This window comes from Oxyura jamaicensis, chromosome 1 (assembly GCF_011077185.1).
Source record: "Oxyura jamaicensis isolate SHBP4307 breed ruddy duck chromosome 1, BPBGC_Ojam_1.0, whole genome shotgun sequence".
Taxonomy (NCBI): domain Eukaryota; kingdom Metazoa; phylum Chordata; class Aves; order Anseriformes; family Anatidae; genus Oxyura; species Oxyura jamaicensis.
The window spans coordinates 127,870,332-127,890,559 of record NC_048893.1 but is presented as its reverse complement, the minus strand read 5'-3'; the positions used below and the strand labels follow the sequence as shown (position 1 = coordinate 127,890,559).

The window sequence follows — 20,228 nt, the reverse complement described above, 5'->3', positions numbered from 1 at the left end:
TTCCTATTTTGTCTTTTTGGTCTTAAAGTTTCTAGCAAGGGTATTTTACCGTAACTTTTTGTCCTCTCCCTAAGCATCATACAACCATTAAGAACTATTGATTACATTTCTAATTCAACATGTATTCCCAGCTTCTGGGAATAACAACGCAAGACCTAGGCTGAGGAAACACTCACTTCTGACTTTGTCTATGGAACCTAACTGTACACCATCTTTGCTTTTTCAGCATTTGGCTGAGACTAGGAGTTGGATGGCTCTGCTCTGACCTTAAAGTGGAATGGGTTAAAGAAGGGTGATGTTTGGGAACAGCAATCTGTGGGTCAAAGAGATTGTTCTGTACTTTCATACTTCCTCATGCTGTAAGTTTTCTGAAAAAGATTTACAGTTTGGGTTTACTTTGGGAGCTCCTGCTGTTTCTGAGATGAACAAGCAGCCAAGATTTCCTTTTCCTGACAGTGAAACCTTTGGAAAATTTCGTCATGGTAGGCTATTTGGATATCCAACCCTTTGCTACTTCCATGGAGCAAAACATACAATGATTGTTAATCTGTTGAGATCCTGAGAAGTATTTCACCAAGTGTTAAAGAAGTCTAAAAATGGCCTGTTATCAAAAAACATAATAAAGTCACTGACAAAGAAAGCCTGAAGTTCACCGGGTGAAGGACAGGGAAGAAATCACCTAACAGAAAGCAGTAAGGTTATTTGTATCATACCTGATGAGGGAAAAACACATCCATATCCACTCACCTGTCTTACTCTCTTTTTTGAACTTCCAACTCTGAATATTCCTACTGTCTGGAGACCTGCAAGTAGAGCACATCAGACAACTGTTCTATTGTTTAATTTTCTGCTGAAAATTGCATTGAATCAAAGCAATCTGGGCTATGTGTGTACTTAAAAGAGTAAGAAAAAGAGGCAAAAACCAAAATAAAACCCCTGTATTTCTTTACAAGGTTGCACTTACCACACTGAGACAAAATACTTGGAACAAGTAGCCACTCACTGTAGTTCTTAAGAATCTCACATTACCTAACCTACAAAATGGCATCTCAGTGACATTTCTCTTGATGACGTTTTCTTAGTGCCACTATCATTGTGTGACGGACATAGGCAATGCAGGCAGTGAGACGTGGTTCAGTATTTTGAGGTGGCCCTTACGTGACTGACATAGAAGGAAATGGGCAATAAAATATCTAAATACTTGAACACTGAGCTGTGTCTTTGGATACGGGAAGTAGTTGGTGTTTGTTTTTACCAGCTGGATGTATAGTGCCTACCAATATGAAGCTTTCCTTCAAAGAGATGTAAATAGGGTGTTGCCTGCTATTCCAGGAGAAATCAGTTCAAACCTTCTTCTATCCTTGTAGATACTACCGGAATACCAAACAAATAATATGTGATTGATGAATGGACATATATTGTCAAGTAACAGCAACTGAAATATTTGAGAGTAAATATCATCTTAGAGGTGCCACAGTCTTTAGCAATGAGAATGTGAGTGGAAATCTTAGAGGCTCAAACAGCTGTGTATATAGCATCATTTTATAGGGCTAGACATCATTTTCAAAAAGGATGAGATTGTCTAAGCTTTGAAAAATTTATGGTCTAACAAAGGCTACTCAGAAACATTCACCTTCTCTACTGACATACAGGAAATGTAAAATAGCCTTGTAAAACAAATGTTGTTCCCCCTATAACAACCATGAGGCTGTACTACTTGCTGGAGATGTGTAGCTCCACAGTATATGTAGTTGCAGATTCTCATCAGAAAAAAAAAAAAAAATCAGGTTGGATTCTGCCTTTTAGCTTTTAGTCTCAACATGACACCCCTCTTCAAATATTCTTCTGTCTTCAGTTAACAGAAAATTGAATTGATAGAACAACACAGAACTAATTTAGTAAACCCAGAAACACTGGCAGGGAATCATCTGAGATGGAGATACATTGAGCAAAAACTGGAAGCTTATTCCTGCACAAACATGCAGTATTTGTTTTACTCTAAGGGTCTGAAGAAATCAAACCTTTACAACTTTGGGACCTGATCCCATGGACAACAGGGAAGGAGAACTATGCCAAGGGCTTTTATGGCTAAAAAAAATAACCTTTATTTTTTTAAAACATATAATGTTGTTTAAAATAGTCATATAAAACATACATAAGAAGTCTAGTCCCTTTGTGGCTTGGTGCTAAAAAACTGGCTTAACAAACTCATGCATACAGTAAAATATTTTCATCATAAGCATCAGAAACTAGTCCCATCACTCAGTTTGGAATGATGTTGCTACAGTATGGTTGCTAGAACAGGAAGTCCTCTGTTTTCCCTAAAGCCAATGAGAAAACAGTCTGTCTTCTGCAATCTTTTCTTTTCTCAAAGTCAACCAGTCCCGTTGTATAATACTTCTGTGGATTAAGCTGAAAATTGAAGAACATCAGTATTTGCTCCAAATTATGTTGGATTATTGTGTTGTTTGGTACTATAGTGTACTCTTAGAAAATGCACAAAGAAACATCCTAAGTTTTATTTAAACAGAACTTTTAACATAAAGCAAACATTTTAGTAAAAAAGTATTGCATAGGAAAGTATCTTTGTTATTACAATGGGTTAAGAGGATTAAGCACTTCATCACTAATGTTTAAGTGACAAAAAATCACAGTATCCAAAGGAACCTCAGCTGGATGTCTCTTTTTTGCTGACTCAGACATTTTGATGTTCTCTAAACTCAGCTAACCTTACTTAAAGGCATGGAAGTCATTCATCTTAAACTTAATGATCCCTGTATTTGTCAGCCATGATATCTAGGCTCTGTAAAAGGCTAACAATGACTTGCTTTCATCATTTTCCTTTATATATTTGTAAGCAACACGGTTTTCAATTATGTACTGTAAAAGCTTAGCATTGTTGTCTGAATTGCAGTCCCTCATCTGCAAAAGCCTTTCATTCAGAGTCAGTAAATGACTTATTTCTGGTCAAATTAGGCATCAAATGCATCATTTGGTGTTTTAGTCACCAGTACTTAATGGTTTGTTTATCATCTGGCCATGTGATAAGTCTGTCTTGCTTTGGCCAAGTTATTTCAATTCTCATGAAAAACCTTTACAAGACAAAGATACATTGGGAGAGATGTTGAACAGCTTGATTAACTATTGTTTCTGCATTACATAAAGCTGGTGGGAGGTTTGCATCTGAACGATCGTGAAGACATAAGAAGAATATTTGCACAGTTTTATAATTCCCTTCAGAGAGCCCTGAGCCTGAGGCTGGTCAGTAGGACTCAAGCCAGGGACAGAGTAGGCAGCCTGAAAGCCTTGTAGTGGTGTGGTGGTTTTACTGTGCTAGGCAATTGAACACCACAACTGCTCTCTCACTCCCCCTCCTCAGATGAGGAGGGGAAGAAGTAAAGGAAAGAACAACTCACGGGTTGAGATAAGGATGATTTAATTAAAGAGGAAAAAAATGTATATATATATATATATTATTAAGGAAATATTATTATTAATTAAACAATTCAAGTAAAGGGAAAAAAGGGAAAGGGGAAGAGGGAGGGGGAAAGGGAATAACTAAACAAAACAAGTAAAGGCTATGTGGAAGTGCAGAGGAAAAGAAATTACTCTCTACTTCCCACAAATGAGAGATGCTTGACCATGTCCTTGAAGAAGGGCCTCAACACACGTAGCCAGTGTTCGGGAGGAGGACAGACGTCTTCACAACAAGAGCCCACCCCTCCCCCTTTCTTCCTTTTTCCACCTTTTATTGCTGAGTGTGACATCATATGGTATGGAATATCCCTTTGGTTGGTTTAGGTCAGCTACCCTGATGATGTTTCTTTCTCACTTTTTGCCCACCCCCTAGGAGGGTCAGAGAGAGTCCTGATGCTGTGCCAGCACTGCTCAGCAGCAGACACAACACTGGTGTGATACCACTGCTGTTCTAGCTACAAGTGCAGAGCGCAGCACTGTATGGGCTGCTGCAGGGAAAGGTAACATCCCAGCCAGACCCAGTACAAGTGGACAGTAAAACACTTCTTGGAGCTTAATATTATTTAGTGTGGGATTATTTTTTTTTGTTGTCTCTCTCAGTCTCTATTTGCAAATGTTGTTTCTAGCTAAGTCTTGCACTGTAGTATAAAGTGTTCATTTAGCTTTTGTATCTTAAGATCCACTGGCTGGTAAGAATGACTGGCTCGCACATTTCAGGCTTTCATTCTCACTGTATGGGTAAATCTGTGGGGTGTAAAGATTCATTCTTGCAGAGCTGAGCACTCCAGTACTGGATGAATGACTTCCAGGAAAGCCTTTTCCCTCATGCTGAACAGGACAGTTTGCAAACTTGTAACATAGGTCTTCAGTCTGGGAGGAAATCATCTTCTAAGTAATTACTTGTGAGACAGGATCTTTAGCGAGAGGCAAAATAGGAGAGAAAGCATCTGACTTTCAAAGATGTCCTTGCAATTTTAAGCATACACTTGTTTCTCAAAATACACGTTTATTTATACTATAGTAAAAATACATCTGCCACTCATGGGAAAATGAGATATTCTTACCATGTTTTTCCAAGTGCTGGCAGCAACTATCTACAAGCCGTGGAACCTGCCTGTAAATTGGGTTCAGGCTTAGTTTCTTATCTCTTGCCTTTTCTTTCTTGCTCTGGGCTTCTGCTGGCAGAGAGAGCTGGAGAGCTTCTAATAACCGTGACTGATTGTCATCAAGATCAGTAATAGAGTCCACAGACATTGCACCCTGTAAAATACACATGCATGGATAATCCATATGGCTGGAGAAACCTAAAGGCCACAATACCCCATCTGACAATTAAAAAAAAAAAAATGCCTCCCTACTTTAAACGAACTAATATAAATATACACTTTGCTATACTGCTTTCATAAAATAATCAAGTTCTAATACCAGTGTAATGGATGGAAAAATCAGGACAATGCTATTATTACCAAACCACAAGAAATACAAATTAGGCATTAAAAAAAAAATAAATGTTTTACATTCATTTGGCACACATTTTCATTATTATAGAAGACTGGATATACTCCAGGACAAGGATGAGTCAGGGTTTGCACATGCAACTCAGCCATACAATGTTTTTGTGCATGAAGGTATATACACATTTTTAAACCTGATTCTCTACTTCCTCCATATTTTAGGCAATTGTATCAGTGAAAATTATGCAAACACCACATATAGATGGCTAATTAGTTAGTAGATGGCTACCAATTGATGTGCTGATTGAAATAAAAACGCATTATCACAGACAAAGACACACCAGAGGAGGTACAGAGGTGATATTTTTTGGATAATTCTACTTCATGCGTCTTAAAATCATTAATATTCCAATGAAAGTTTTGAATATTATGTTTAGATTACAGGAAAGCACAAGGGTTCAAAAGCAGTTGGTAAAGGACAAAGTAGCACAAGCAGCATGAGGTTTATGGCATTTTTCAGTGTTCACACTTAAAAATGAAGATTTTTGTTTCAAACCACAACACTACTGTTATTTCAAAACAATTGTTTCCCTCATAGTTGATCAATTGTTATTAAACTTACAAAACAAAAATATTTTAGGGGACATCTAGGCTTATAAATAATAATAATTTAAAAGAAAAAACTTTTTTATTTCTCAATAAAAATATCTATTGTATATTATTTCTTTTCCTTCTGAAAAAAACAAATACACTTCACCATAACCTAAAATGTACTGCACAGGTAACGAGCATGCTATTCCAAGAAATAACGAAAAAATGTAGAATTTCCATTCAAAACTTTGCTGAGGACTCTAATTTCTTCAAAGCAAGCTCTTCTGCTGCTGACAGGCATTTCATAGACTGTAGGCAAGATCTCTATGTCTGTTAAATGGGAACTGTTCAACTGCTAGGGAATTACCAAGCTCTAGAAGTATTGCCTTCCATCAAAGTAGAAAATTGAGCTTTATAAAAATTTCCATCTTGTAGGCAACTCAAATGAAATCCACTGAGATTTCAAATGAATTTAAAACATTTTAGTTCATAACATCTAAAGGAAAGCATCTAACTTATCAGGGTTAGTCCTGTTTCTCATAACTCATGGAAGACTTAGGAAAAAACACAGTGAAGTTTTTAGATAATTTTTTGTGACCCACATCCCTAAGCAATTACTAGACACTTTGGAATGCAACTTCAATCCTGATTTCTTGTGTTTCTCAGAAAAAACATTTGCTTGATTCCCCTTACCATTTCCTGTCAAAAAGAAAGAAACAAACAAACAATAAAAGAAACAAAACAAACAAACAAAAACCACAGACATTCTCTGGCTGTGATCCGTTCTTGCAGAATTCCAAGCTGAACTATTTTCCTATTTGCTTTTTAAAGATTTGGGGTGTCAGACATTAAAATCAGTTGACCGGCACTGCAAATCCTAACACAGTCCTCACCACTGCAGTTCCCAGGCAGCTTCTCTATGACAGGTGCCCACCTTTATACCTTGCACTTGCTGGTCCTTCCCTGTCTGCAAAACATCCTCACCTCATGAATCATTATTATCACAGAGTCACTTAAGTCGGATTTCAGATCCCTAAAATAGATGCAAATACAGTCAGTTCTCCGTTATCCTTGGGCACTTTATCAAAATTGTGGATTAACTGTGACACTGAGCTGGCTTTAGGAAGAATGACCTTGAGTTCGGTAGCCAAAGTACAACACTACCTTGCCGTACGAAGTGCAGGCCTGCTCCGCCATGTCAAGCTCAGAATCTGAATAAACTGGTCAAGTGAATGACACAATTACAAGGAGCTGAATGGCACATTTACAAACCACCTCTCCAATTTAAGTTTAAAACACTAGCATGGGTTTTATGGACAGGCCTGCACTCTGTGCAGCATTTGTGTGAGAAAGTGTTTGCATCAATCAACTTTTTTTTTTTTTTTTAAATAAACATTTGCCTTGATGAAGTTAAAAACAGTGCAACTGAGCACATTCCAGAGAGAAAATGGTAGCTCCCTCCACATCCTACTATCCACCTTAGTATACTGTTACTTCTCTGTAAGTGAACCTTGTGCTACTGCAGCCTCATGACTATCGACCTAATGGGTCAAGTTCAACACCTTGAAAGCCGCAGTCTTGGAATTAAACCAAAATACATGCCAAATCTCCATAGGCTTCTAGGAACTTGGTCCTGATGGACCTCTCTATTCCTTTTAGGTAAGAAAGGATCCAGGTTCCTAATGCTTGCTGGCTGGTCAAATACAAGTTAGAGATCGTATCCCACTTTGTGAAAAGAACAACAAATGACCATATCTAGACATGTTTCAGATGAAAATAGTTTCTAATGCCAATGGGCGTATACAGTGAATTTCTACTTTTTGTTAGTGCTTATGCCAAATTCTGAAAGAAGTTGGCAGATTTCCCTTCACCAACATATTCAAGTGTACTTTGCACTTGTGTGTGAGAACAACTGCCTGTTCATATGGTCTGGAGAAGCCAATGGACGTGTACTACATGTTTATAATAATGCAAACATCTTCAAATATCATGACCTCAGCTCTTTGCAGATAGACTGTTGACACTTCAAGTATAAGCTTCAGCTGACAGCTAGAGGGAAAAAAGGCAGGCCGTAGGGCTCTTGAACCTTCTTTTAATCTGCAATTTACTCCAGATCTACCCCTCTTAACAATGCATCTTGCAGAGCCCTGTATCACATTTATCTGAAGCAGGTTTTCTTCTTGGGAGAAGGAGGCTAGGATCTTAGGAAAATATTTTATTTTCCAGTGTCTGTTCATGTATCCCTAATTCCTTCACAGATTACTTAACAGGGGTTTTTATCTAAAGTATTTTACTGTGCACGTTTATCTCCACTACAATATGAAATTAAAAGGCAATAATTTTAGAGCCTCTATCCCATGGACAACTCCAATATATAATACTGCTACTAGCTGCAGCAGTGGAAATCTCTCTGAGTTCAGAGCATAAAATTTACTTACAAGGAACAGAACCCTGCAAACAAATGGTCTACCAGATACCTTTCTTGCATGCAGGATTAACATTCAAACCAAAACACCGCACTGTGTTCTGCTGCCAAAGGAATTTTCTTACAATGTATGCAGAAATTTATTTTAAGGGCCTGGTACAAATCTACCCCGATAACTTATTTACCACTGAGGACAGGATCTGAATTAGGCCATAAGGACTTCTATTAACATTATGACAGAGATTAATAGTTAATTTATTTCTGAGTTTATGGAGCTAAATTAACAGAAACATATATATAAAAATCAATCACACAGGTTTAGCCTTCTCCAGATTAAAAAAGTAGGTGGAAGATGGATGAAATTTATTAAATCTAAAAGACCTAAACATAAAGAGGTAGATGGAGTGAGCGGGAGGAGTTCTAAATAATCTCTGTCACTTTGAGATCTGCAACAGACTCGCACTGTTTGTATGATCATCAGCACCAGAAAAAGATCTCAGCTACAGTGAGGGTTTTCTGGTATTTGCCAGGCTGGCCTCCATTTAAAAGATGATGGTTCAAACATGATGCAAAAAATATTCCACAATCCACAAATATTTTTTTTCTGCATCAGCTATACACTCCACAGAGCAACAGGCACGTACGGTGATGTTATGGGTGTACTTACACGCCTCCTTGCTCGTGGTGCTGGCTCTGGAGTGTTAGGAGAAGTGGATTCATTTGGTGTTTCTGAGGTGGAGCTAAGAGATGAGTTACTGCTGGAAAGTTCTTTGTTCTGCCTTTTTGTTCCAAATGGTAAGAGAAAGGCTACAAAATCTGAAACATCTTTTTGCTCTTCTCTCTGAGAGTCTTGCTTGAGTTTGTAGGCCCGGTCATTAGCAATCACTTGGGACAAGGGCATTCCAAAAGCCTGGGGAATAAATTCTGCAACAAAAAAGTTAATATTTACTGAACATCTGATATTTATTTAGTACAGAAAGAAGTCAGTATTAAGCTGTTAAAAAGAAAAACAATCTGAAGTCTCTTTAAATATATAATAAATCCAAGGAGGTACAGGACTGAACAACAATAACAACATTCAAACAATAAAATAATAGTGGAAAAATGCCAGGTAATTGTAGTTCATGGTATCTGACTCCTGTTTCCAGTTGGATCATGAATGATTACCACACAGAATCTTGGAAAATCAATTGGGAACAGAACTAATTCAGATCTTAACTTCCACTGAAAGCAACTGGAAGTCAGGCACCTTTGGCCACATCTAGATAGCGCAGAAGGCCAGTGCAGGCTCTGGAAACCAAATCTCGAGACTGGGGAGCCTGGCTTGAACATGCCACAGCTCTCATGTTTCAGACTCTTTCACCAGATTTGTTTCTCACAAATGCTGCAGGGCACTGGAGTCAAGGGGTATGGGCATGTGCGTGGGTCTCATCACAGGTCAGGAGGGTGTGCACCTACCTATACAGGACATTTGTAAGTGCATCCACTACTCAGACTAAACCTTCATGGATAAGGTTTTAATTATATACAAGAACTATACCCTTTTGGCAGTAGTATACACCCACTTCACATCAATGTAACTGTAGAGTATATACATACATCAATATAACTGCAATATACAAAATCAGCATATACTTAGGTCTTCAAGTTAAGAGTGGTCAAATGTTTTAAAGAACAGAAAAGTGCTTCACAGTGAATCAGCCAACAACTAACACTGAAATTCTCACCATTAAGTTTCAGGTTTATACCTACCAAAGAGTAGCAGAATCAAAACTACTGGGCCAGACTGCAAATCAGAACTGGCTTGTGTTCAAATGGAATGAAAAAGAATTGCTGCTGAGCCTATTCATCCTGGTGAAAATGGGTGCAACTTCTACTAGATTCCAAATTCAGAGCTGCCAGTATCAGGAATAAACAAGACACTAGAGATTTTTTTTTTTTTTTTTTAAATATTAAAAGTAACAGAAAAAGCAAACAAAAGATTCTTACATATCCATCCTCTCTTCTGTTACAACCTTCTGAATGATTAAAGGCCAAAGTTCCTCCTGGAATTCAGCGTGACTGTGTCTTTGATGACACTTTAAAATTTTGTCTATGTTTAGTCTATATTTACATTATTATTAAATTAAAGTAAGACATTGGAAGTAGAAGTATATTTTTTTGAAACTTGAGTGAGGGTATTACTATCTCATCATATGAAAGAAACAAGAGCCTGTTCTGATTTGCTGAGAAACATTACTGCTCTTTAGAAGTATGAAATGTTAAGACATGAACTAACTTTGGTGGCCAGACAAAACTAAATCGGGAAGTACATCCGCAAAAACCAAGCAAGTCTGTAGGTGACCAGTGAGTAGAATGACATCTAAAACTGTCTGCATTTAATTTAGGACAAGAAAGTACATGATAACATAAATATCAAGCAACACAGAGATGGCTAGTTCCAGGAGTCCAGAGTTAAGTCCATCCTCCCTACACCCTGCAGAGTATGACTATAAAATGATGAGATTATTAGGATTATTCATATATATATAACTATATAGTATTCTGAATTATTTTCTCAGTGAACATTTAAGACCATGTGCTTACTTTGAAAATTCATTTGAAACACATCTGCAAGATGACTCCCCTTCTGACAGTCTAACAGGTACTTCATTATGCCTCCAGCATCCCTATTCATCTGTCCCTCTACAACATTCCCTGACAAAAGCCACTGAGCCAAATGAAATCCTAAACAAGATGTATTTACCTGTTTTTGTCTCACAGTCATTTATGCTTCAAATTGGGATGGGACAGCAGTACACAGCCCAGTGATACCCAACATCACGCTGATGCCATTGATCCTACAACACTGGGATCAACTGGGATGAGATTAGCAGGGGATGAGATTTGAGCACTGCTTCATTAAATGGATTTCATTACGATAGCCCTACTCCCCATCTTTGTTATGTAAAGGCTGCTATTCTGAGGGTAAGTGTTACTCCTCCTCACAAACCCTCAGGTGTGGAATGCCAGGTTTTTAATTGCTCTTGTTCAACATGCCTGTAGAGGAATGAAAGGACATAGAGCTTTGCTGTAGGCACCCTTCTCAGAGGACATGAACCACTTTCCCAGTTTCTCAATGTCTGGCAGAGATGGGGAACTGGATGAAAACCAACTGGCTGATTTTCAGACTAAATACAGATGGAAGTGATGCTGGCTGGCAGTGGTAATTACGTTACAGAATTGGCAAAATCAGTAACTTTTTGTTCATTTGTTGAAATCAAGAGAATGGGCTGCACCCACCACAGACCAGCTACAGCTTCAAGTTCCCAGCAAAACTTTTTGTCTGTGTGTGGTATACGGTGGAGGGGAGTATATTTTATACTCCCCCCTCCCCAGTCCCCTCAGAAGTATTCAATTCCCATAATTTCCTTGTTGGACAGGTAATGACATGTCCATTAGAGTGCATACTAACCCTTTTGATTTTTCAGATTTGTTAGAAAAAAGAATTGCAGTGGTACAAAAACATGCAACCCCTTGAGGGAGTGTGAAGGGGCAATGACTCAGAAGTAAGATATGTAGGTTGAGGTTCTAGCCTCAAGATCCAGGTAAAAGTACCAACTGCCTATTTGCTGCTGTAGGGTGGGGTTCCTTACTGTTGAAGATGTTTCATTTGTAAGAAGAAATGCTCTTTAGAGCAGAGGCTCAAACTTCAGTCTGTTGTATTACTATGTGAGTGTTATCGTCAGAAAGCTACAAAGTTAGATACTCTCTGAAAGCCCAATGGAAGTCGATCACTTTTTCAATTAGGGGAGTGGGCTGCTGAAAAAGAAATTTTGGAGACATCACAGTGTAAAAAATGGAAACAACCTGGCAGACCAGGCAATCATCTTGAAAATGCAGACTCACATGTTGATGCTGAACATAAGCATATAAGGACTTGACTTTTGATCTATTTTATTTTGAGCATTTACTGGCACAAGAGACAGTTTGCTACTCTGGAGAAATGCTTCATTTCTCTTACCAGAAAGTCCATCTTGCAGCTGAGGAAAGTTTCTCTACAAAATTTTGATTGAAACTGCAACATTCCTAAGTCTTTCTGTGCTGGTAAATCAGCATTTTCTAATTAAAAGAAGAGCATTTCATAGAAAATCTCCCATCCAGACCAAATAAGAGTTTCAGTGACCAGAAATACTTTTCTTTGCTAATCAAAAGATGATACCCAGGATGTTGACCCATGCAGTTAGCTTACTGGGCCTTGTGCCATCCAACCCAAGTATAGCTTCAAAGACTTATCTGAAGATTCTGCTGTTGAAACTTGTGGCTTCCATCCCCAAAACCATGACAATCTATTAAGAACCTCTAAGGTCTATATTTTACATTGTAATGAGGTTTATAATGCTAATAATGTGAACAGTATAAAATACAGCCACTTTGGATAGTCTCCTTAGCCTTTATTTTTTCCTTAAGTACAGCTTAAATGCTGTTTTGGAGCTGATGAAACCTTGCGACTTCGATCAACAGCAACACTCCTACTAATCACATTTAAATGATAGAGTGGGAGATAGCTGAGAGACGAATATGTTCTAAAAGGGATATTTAAATGGGGAGGGGTCTTTAAATCAACCTCCCTCCCTCAGCTAGCCACACTGGGTAATATTTTTGCTAAGTGAAATTACTTGGGATCTGTAGAGAGAGTGATGGAACCAAGAAAATATGAGAAATGGAAACCTTGATCCATAATAGGAATGGCAGAACACACTCCATCTCATCAAAACCCTATGTTGACTCCAGAAGACTGAAGATAAGACCATGTTTCCAGCACCAGCTCTGTGACAGAACTCCCTTCTCCAGCTAGTCCGAGCTCACTGACCTTCAAGGAGTGATACAAGGCCTTGCCAGTTACCTAGACTTTTCTGTGGAGAGGTCATTGCTTTTTATTGTTTTTGTTTTAAATAAGAGGTTCTTCAGCCATTTAGTTGACTTCGGTGCAAAATATGACACAATGTCACTTAATGTAACTTTCATTTGCCTTGAGAGCATGACACACATTTTGAAGTTTTTGAAAATAGCACAGTGGGGCACTAAAAAAGCTTGAAAAAAACAAAACTCCACGTTTCTAATAAACTATAATAAAAAAGAAGCTCCATATATTTAGTTCTCTCCTTAGACTACGCCAAGACATGCTGACATCATCATAGGTTGAATTACTGAAGAAAAAATGCAAACATTAAGAAATACGTCTAAATTTAATGAGAATGGCTGAGAAGTAAACAGGGAAGAAGTCTGAGAATTTCAAACTATAACTAAAGAAAAATCAAACATCTATTCCAGAAACCACATATCCCATAGCCTTACATTTTTTTCTCAGAAAGTACAGCATACATAGCACCTCTGCCAAGGCCCCACAGATGAATGTGTCAAGAATTTACATTCCACACAGAAACATTAGGAAAAGGTTGCTCAACAAATCATGCAACAAGTGATTGTTATTTCTAAGGAGGTCTCTCAGTTCACCTGTGGAGTTTACTGGAACCAACGAAAAATGGAGCTGGTTTACTAATTACATCTTCTAGGAGAAATCCTTTCTGAGACGCATCTCCTTCAGGAATGTTTGTGTTTACTTTCCAAGGAGGCATGCTTACGCTGCCCCATGTATCACTGGCAGCAGACAGATGAAAGGCTCCACTTCTGCTGTCGTCAAAATTAGCAGTGAATTTGCAAGGGAACAGTACCCGGCCACCAGCATGCAGAGCATCCTGAGAATTTCGTATTCTGAGCAGCACTGACGTTTTACTGCTCCTCCAGCCAGTGTACTGTTTGTCAGCAGCTAAAGCAAGTGTTTGGGAACACATGTAGACAAAACGATGGAGAATCACAATGGCCATAAATAACAAGGAGGCAGGGTAGAGAAAAGCAAAGACATTGAATTATAGCAGCTGAAAACATTGCCTAAATAACTGGGTGGACTGCTGCTCTCCTGTTTCGTTCATTTACATCCAGCAAGTTTTGCTATATCCTGTTCTGGTGAGTCACTCAGAAATATAAAAACAAATGAAAACACTTGTTTTAGATTTTTTTCCCCTTTTAATTAGATTTTGACAGATGTACCTGTCAAAAGGAGAAAAAGATATCAATCTTATTTAAAGTGCATTCAATTCTACTTTTTGCCTTTGTTGGCCTTCAAAAGAATAACAGTTTGCTGAGACTCTCACTTTAGCAGATCAACTGATCTATCTAAATAAAATGTGATGTTAGGAGAGTAAAAACTCCACAGATTGGAATAAATCCTAAAATATGAGTGATTAATTCTCAAAACAGTCCTAGAAGAAATTACTACCATATCCCTTCACTAAAGTTTTTTAAGCATGGCCATCTGTTGGGGTGGAATGGGAGAGAACAGTCTCAGGCACCAGGCAGAGGGATGTAGCACCTCCACAGACAGATTAACTCCACAAGTCTGCACCGCAGGGTGGTTCACTGTATGACAGTGCTAACGGAGAGGGAGTATCAGGCAAAACTAAGTATACAAAGCCTCCCTAATCTTTTTCAGGACTGTCCATACCTGAAGACACAAAGCTGATTGCAAACAGAATAAATTGTATGTGAGGCTCACTACTCATGCTCCCTACAGCAAGGCCTCATTGTGCATCCCCGGTGATCAGCACTGTGGCCTTTTTTCCACCTCTGTGGCTTCATCTCAGTGATCTTTGGCTGCAAACTATACACAGGATCACACAGTGGGTGACAGGCCAATGATTGTCAGGATTATCTTTCAGAAAGCTATTAATTAAAAAAAGACTTTTCACGTGACACACACTCCAGATAAGACCTATCTACAGGACCCCTTGGCCCTGGCATACCTGGTGAAGGACAATGGGGAGGCAGCAGCACCTGCATCTCCTGCCCTGCTACGTGTGTCGGGATGTGCGTGTGCCTGACAGGAGCTGGGCTTCACAGGGGGCAGCATTTCGGCAGAGTTGGAAGGCTTAGCATGATGGGCTGGGACATGAGGCCCAGAACTTCAAAGCGACAGAGTTGTAGAGCTTTCATACTGATGAGCTGGCCTTTGCAAGGAAAATGTAAAGCCTCATGTCTTGGTGCTACTCATCCTCTCATCTTCGCAGATCCACACCTGCTGCCCTAAGCAATGGTCCCTATGTTGCTGAATTACAAGGCAGAGGTAACCTCTCTCCTTTTGTGTCACAGTGAGCTGAAAGTATTAGCCTGATCTGTTCCACAGAATTTTTTATTTATTTTTTTTAGCAAGCATTTCTACCGTTTATTTTATAAAGAGAATATCTTCCATTACTGGGCAACCAGTCCAAAACAAACACTCTGCACTGTAGCTGTGGGTGTATGCACACAAAAGGCCAAGAGCATGCACTTATTCACCCCTGCATGCCCCTGGTCCTCATGACAGTAAGGAATATCTGCCTTCCATTCCATTTCCTACTTTTTTTTTCTTTTTTTTTTTTTTTTTTTTTTTGTAATTGGTGACACTGTACCATCCTGAGAGGCAAGCAGAGAGAACAGGAAGAAGGGCATCAAAGTGGAAACAGGGAAGCTGATTTCCAGAACACTTTTTATAGACAAGTTATGGCTGCATTAATGCAAAGGGCAGTCCCCTCACTTGAGCATCACATATATAAGCACAGTTTGCATACATGAATAATTCCAAACATATTGAGATCCCTATATCCCAGCCTCAGAGACCCCACATATCAGGATGAGTCAGGCTAGCTGCCTGCATGGCATAAATGTGCACCTTCATGGTGGCTTATCTTCTCAGCAGTCATGGATTAACTGTCTGCTCAGTGAGTAACTGTGGGGCAGAAGATCTTTAATAACCTGGTAGGGCAGAGGGAAGTACACTGGAAACAATGATGGACAGAAACATTGAGAAGTGGGGTGCCATATGCTGCTATCTCAGCTATCTTTGCTTAATGTTTGCTGATAGCAACAACAACAAAAAGCTAACATAGCTTTCTTTTCCTCTGTTGACAGAATCTGCTTAAGAACCTGATTCCTTCATATTTCCTGGCCCTTTGTACTCTTATTGACCAACTCGCCACCTCTGTCAATGCAGAAATCCTGAAGGAAGGAGAGAAACAGATTCTGTCATTCAGGTACTACTGGAGTATTTTGCTCTCAGGGGATGCTCCTGTAATATTTTCTACATGGAAAGAGTTTGGACATCTTAGAAAGCAAAAGACATCTTGGATTTCAACCTATAAATAAATGAGAATAAGGCAATGGAAGATGGGAGGAAGATTTGAAACAGCCTGAAGCTAAATGAAGTAAAAAGGAATTACAAGTAAGATAATCAGCATAGTGATTTTTAAAAATGCTTGGCTAAAGTCAAGTAGATTTTTTTTTTTTTTTTTCCAGCAATGCTGAAAAACAGGAAGCAGATAAATATATACAAGGATGAATAAGCACAAAGTGCTGATCTTTGCAGTGGGCAACTACTAAGTCAAAAATGTCCAGAAAAACTATCTGAATAAAAACAGATCTCAAAAGTTACTGAGTAGAGTATAAGTGCCATCATGCAGGTAGAGACAAAAAAAAAAAAAAAGAGCAGGAATATAATAGCAGAAAATAACATTATTTGCAAGTGCTCGACCAATACAGTTGTGCAATAACTAAGTTTTACTACTACTTTTTTAGAACTATTTCTCTAGGAGTAAACAAAATTAAATACACAATTACCTACGTGCAGAAAACTGCAATTTCAGAGATCGGTTTCAACACTCAGTGTCTAGACTTCGTTCAAATGGCTGCAAACTATAGGTCAAGTCTGGTGGATTAGGACCCAGCCCATAAAGCTGCTTAGTGTCCAAACAAAAAAGTCCAACTGTATCTGTAAATCCATATAATGTTGAGTCTATTAAGACCCAAGTGATCAGTAACATTGAAGCATTTATACATTTTAAACAATGGCTGTTTTCCTAAGGTTAATAAAAGGGGGGGGGGGGGGAACATCTGAAAAACAAACAAACAAACAAACAAACAAAATATTTGACTGGCTTAGGCAGGGCTGGGTTTACATGCTTTGTGAATTGCAAGGGAGAGTGTATATGCAGGTAAACAACTGGGTCACATTATCCTGACTGCACTCCTGCACTCTGCACTGGCTGCTGAAAATGGGGAGAAAGAACGAGGAAGAAAAGACAGTCCTTTAACTCCTCCTTTTCTCCCAGTTCATGAGATCTGGTTTATACTAATGACAAATACAAAAGGATATGACATGTTTTCCAACTTGGAAACAAATACCTAGGTAATTGTTTGGTACCATTGTCCTATTCCAGAAATTATAAATTTAAGACTAAAGAAATCTCATATGCAAAACTAAGACCCAATTAGTGAATATATACTCATATAATTTTACCTTTGTCTCTGTTTTTCTCCTTCCCTAACGAGTCCAGTTTCTTTCTTAATGATTTCTTCCTCTTTTGCCCATCTGTAAGAGAATAAATAGGAAATACGTGAAAAGAAAGAATACTGAACAAACTGTTGCATAAGCTGTACAAACATGAGATGGCCATGGCATTTGAATTCAGGAAGGATGCGGGGTGTATTTCACAAAAGTTAGGAACTGTCACAGCCTTTCAGCCCTAACGAGTGCACTGGAGGGCCAAATGTATCCCACTCCATGTTGCTGGGCACAGCATGCGTGGTCACGCAGCCCATGTGGCAGAAAGGAAAGATAATTTTGAAGACTTAACAACTGAGACTTGATAGCAGGTAGCATAAACCCATAATGTTCTGATCAGCCCCCATCCATAGGCACAGGACTGTGACTTGGCTGGAGGTAGTATTTGGAGAGCCAGGTTGTGGAGTCACAGGTAGTATTCAGAGAGGGAGGATGACCAACCTCCAGGATAAACTCTGCACACCAATTGGAGTAATTGGGTGATAACTGCCCACCCTCACATGACCCATCTGATCTGAACTCACACTGGGAGCTTACAGTTTGCATACAGCATGTTCAGATTGGTTCAGGTGGATAAGTCTAAGCGAAATTACTGCTCTGACACCGTATATACCATTCCAAGTTTTCACTAAGGTATTAAGGACTGAAGATTTTAAGTAGCAGCATAGGCAGGTCTGTTCTTGAAAGAATTATGTCAAAAGGTTGGCTATCATTATTTCCTTCAGCAGCATCTTTTATAATGAAAAGTCAACAAAAACACTTTTTGTTAGATCTCAACAAATACAAGAGATTAAGAGAGAGACCTGCTTTAACTCATACCTTTTATTTTTTATTTTTTTTTAGCTCCAAAGAAATATAAAAGATGTAACATAGGATTTAATGCTAATTCTAGCATAGGCACCATTAAAGCTAAAGATTAATGGATACATACCTTTGCTTCACTGGTTTTGTAATATGGAGAAAAAAAAAAAAAAAAAAAAACAATATGTGTGTTTCACTTTTATGGTAAGAAGGACACCAAATAATCTGCCTCAACATGTTTTTCTGGTTATGTAAACCAATGTCTTAAGAGGTCTTTTGCACTAGGGAAAAGACAACAAAGGAATGAATTGGATCTCTGTGGATTAACTTTCATTTTTTGCAATTAGCCATAAGAAAATACAAGTCATTTCCTCATAGTTTTCCCTCAACTCCTATTGAAAGACATGCCCAGAGTATTATTCAACAGACAGATAGACAAATTCTGACTTTTTCATAGCCAGTTCACATCCTTTTGCTTTAAAAATAAAATTTCTTTTTGCCTTGTGCAACTTCTGTTCGATCCACTCCCCTTCAATGTTTGTATTCTGCATTTATATGGGGACAGCAAGCATAATACCTCCTAGCAGTCGCTTAACTATGATACTCAGTTTCTGCCTCTTGAGGTAAAGGTAGACTGACATTTGCTGGTTATATTAATACCCCTTTTTCTGCACCTGCTCCAGTGAGAACTCATCTCTCTGAAATAAGGCTGACTAGAGTTGATACGGTATTCCAGATGAGATTTCAGCAATATAACGGTGGTAATTGATTGCCTGATATGGTCTATGATTAGATTTTCCTTTTTCATATCCACATGACAAGTTCATAACTCAAAGTCACACTTTGATTGATTAATACGCCCAGTCTTTTCACACCTTCTGACATTCCCAGTTCATAATACTGAGTTTATTACAAAAATTCTTCTTTTACCTCTTGGCAATATGAATAGCCAGTAGCCTGCTTACTTAAAAGTAACAATATTGCTTGTTTTTATAGGGTTGCCTACTACCATTGTGTTCTGGCTTTACATATATACACTATTATTTTTATATTATTTTTCATCTTATAAATTCAAATTACTGCTTTGCAGTAGTCTTTTGATAAATGGCTTACATTTCTTTGGAGTCTTAGAGCCTTTATGCTTCAGAGACTTATTTATCGATATTCTGACATTCCACTGAAGTCTACTTAGATGTAAAAATGAGAACAGAAGTTGAAACTGCATATAATATATATTGGTTTTCTATTACAGTTATGCAACTGCAACTTCTGGAGTGTTTTAGTGCTGCATACTCAAATATAACAGAAATACCAGAAAAAAATGAATGCTATTCAATATAGAATAGGGGAACAAATGACATTTTAATATCCATGTGGAAAACAGGTTAATCACTTCTAGGGACAAACTATGTTTTTTACAAACTTATGTATGGAGAACCTTGTTCTTAATGGGTGATTCCTTCAACTCCAACAATGAAGTAACTCATCAGTAAAAGACAGGGTAAGAGAATATTTGTGCATTTGTCTCAACAAGCCTTTGATTTTTGCATAGCTGTGATCTGGCCCAGAGGAATATAAGAAACGGGAAAAAGTTCTGGAGATGGACAGGATAGAAAATATAGAAAAGAGTCCACTCTCTGCAGGAGGGCGCTCCTGAAGCAGAGAATGACACAGCAGAACGATAGAGTAGATGCAAAAGGATGTGCCTCCACCAAAGTGGAAGTGGAAACCACTTACATTTATGGTTTCCAAGAGAAAAAAGAGTTGCATATGAAAGTAAGACTGATAGGAATCTCAGCAAAAAGGTAAAGCTTAGGGGATCTGCCAGGAGGTCTGAGGTCAGTTCCAGTTCTTCTTCTGCCCCCAGCAAAAGCCGTAATTAATTACAACCTATATTGTGTAAAAGCAAATACGTTTTGAAATGATTGTTGATTTAGTTTTTTTCAGGCATGAGCACTGCTGAAATATTCATAATGTACTGAGGGACTTGTGCAACTCTAGCAGTTTTAAATCTTAAACAAACCCAGTTCATAATAATAACACTTAGCACTTACTATCTGCAGAG

The 20,228-nt window shown here is 38.4% G+C and overlaps 1 protein-coding gene across 8 annotated transcripts in view; it reads right to left on the bottom strand.

Annotated features, from left to right (window-relative positions):
• The window catches only part of ARHGAP6 (Rho GTPase activating protein 6), a 317,893-nt gene that overhangs the window by 25,875 nt on the left and 271,790 nt on the right, over positions 1-20,228 (bottom strand). For all 8 annotated transcript variants that reach the window (XM_035340824.1, XM_035340749.1, XM_035340979.1 and 5 more), the window contains 4 exons: positions 17,318-17,389; positions 8,615-8,871; positions 4,542-4,737; positions 748-803 (listed from right to left, as the gene is read on the bottom strand). In XM_035340824.1, the coding sequence (XP_035196715.1) occupies positions 748-803; positions 4,542-4,737; positions 8,615-8,871; positions 17,318-17,389 (581 nt within the window). The remainder of the gene's footprint in view (positions 1-747; positions 804-4,541; positions 4,738-8,614; positions 8,872-17,317; positions 17,390-20,228) is intronic.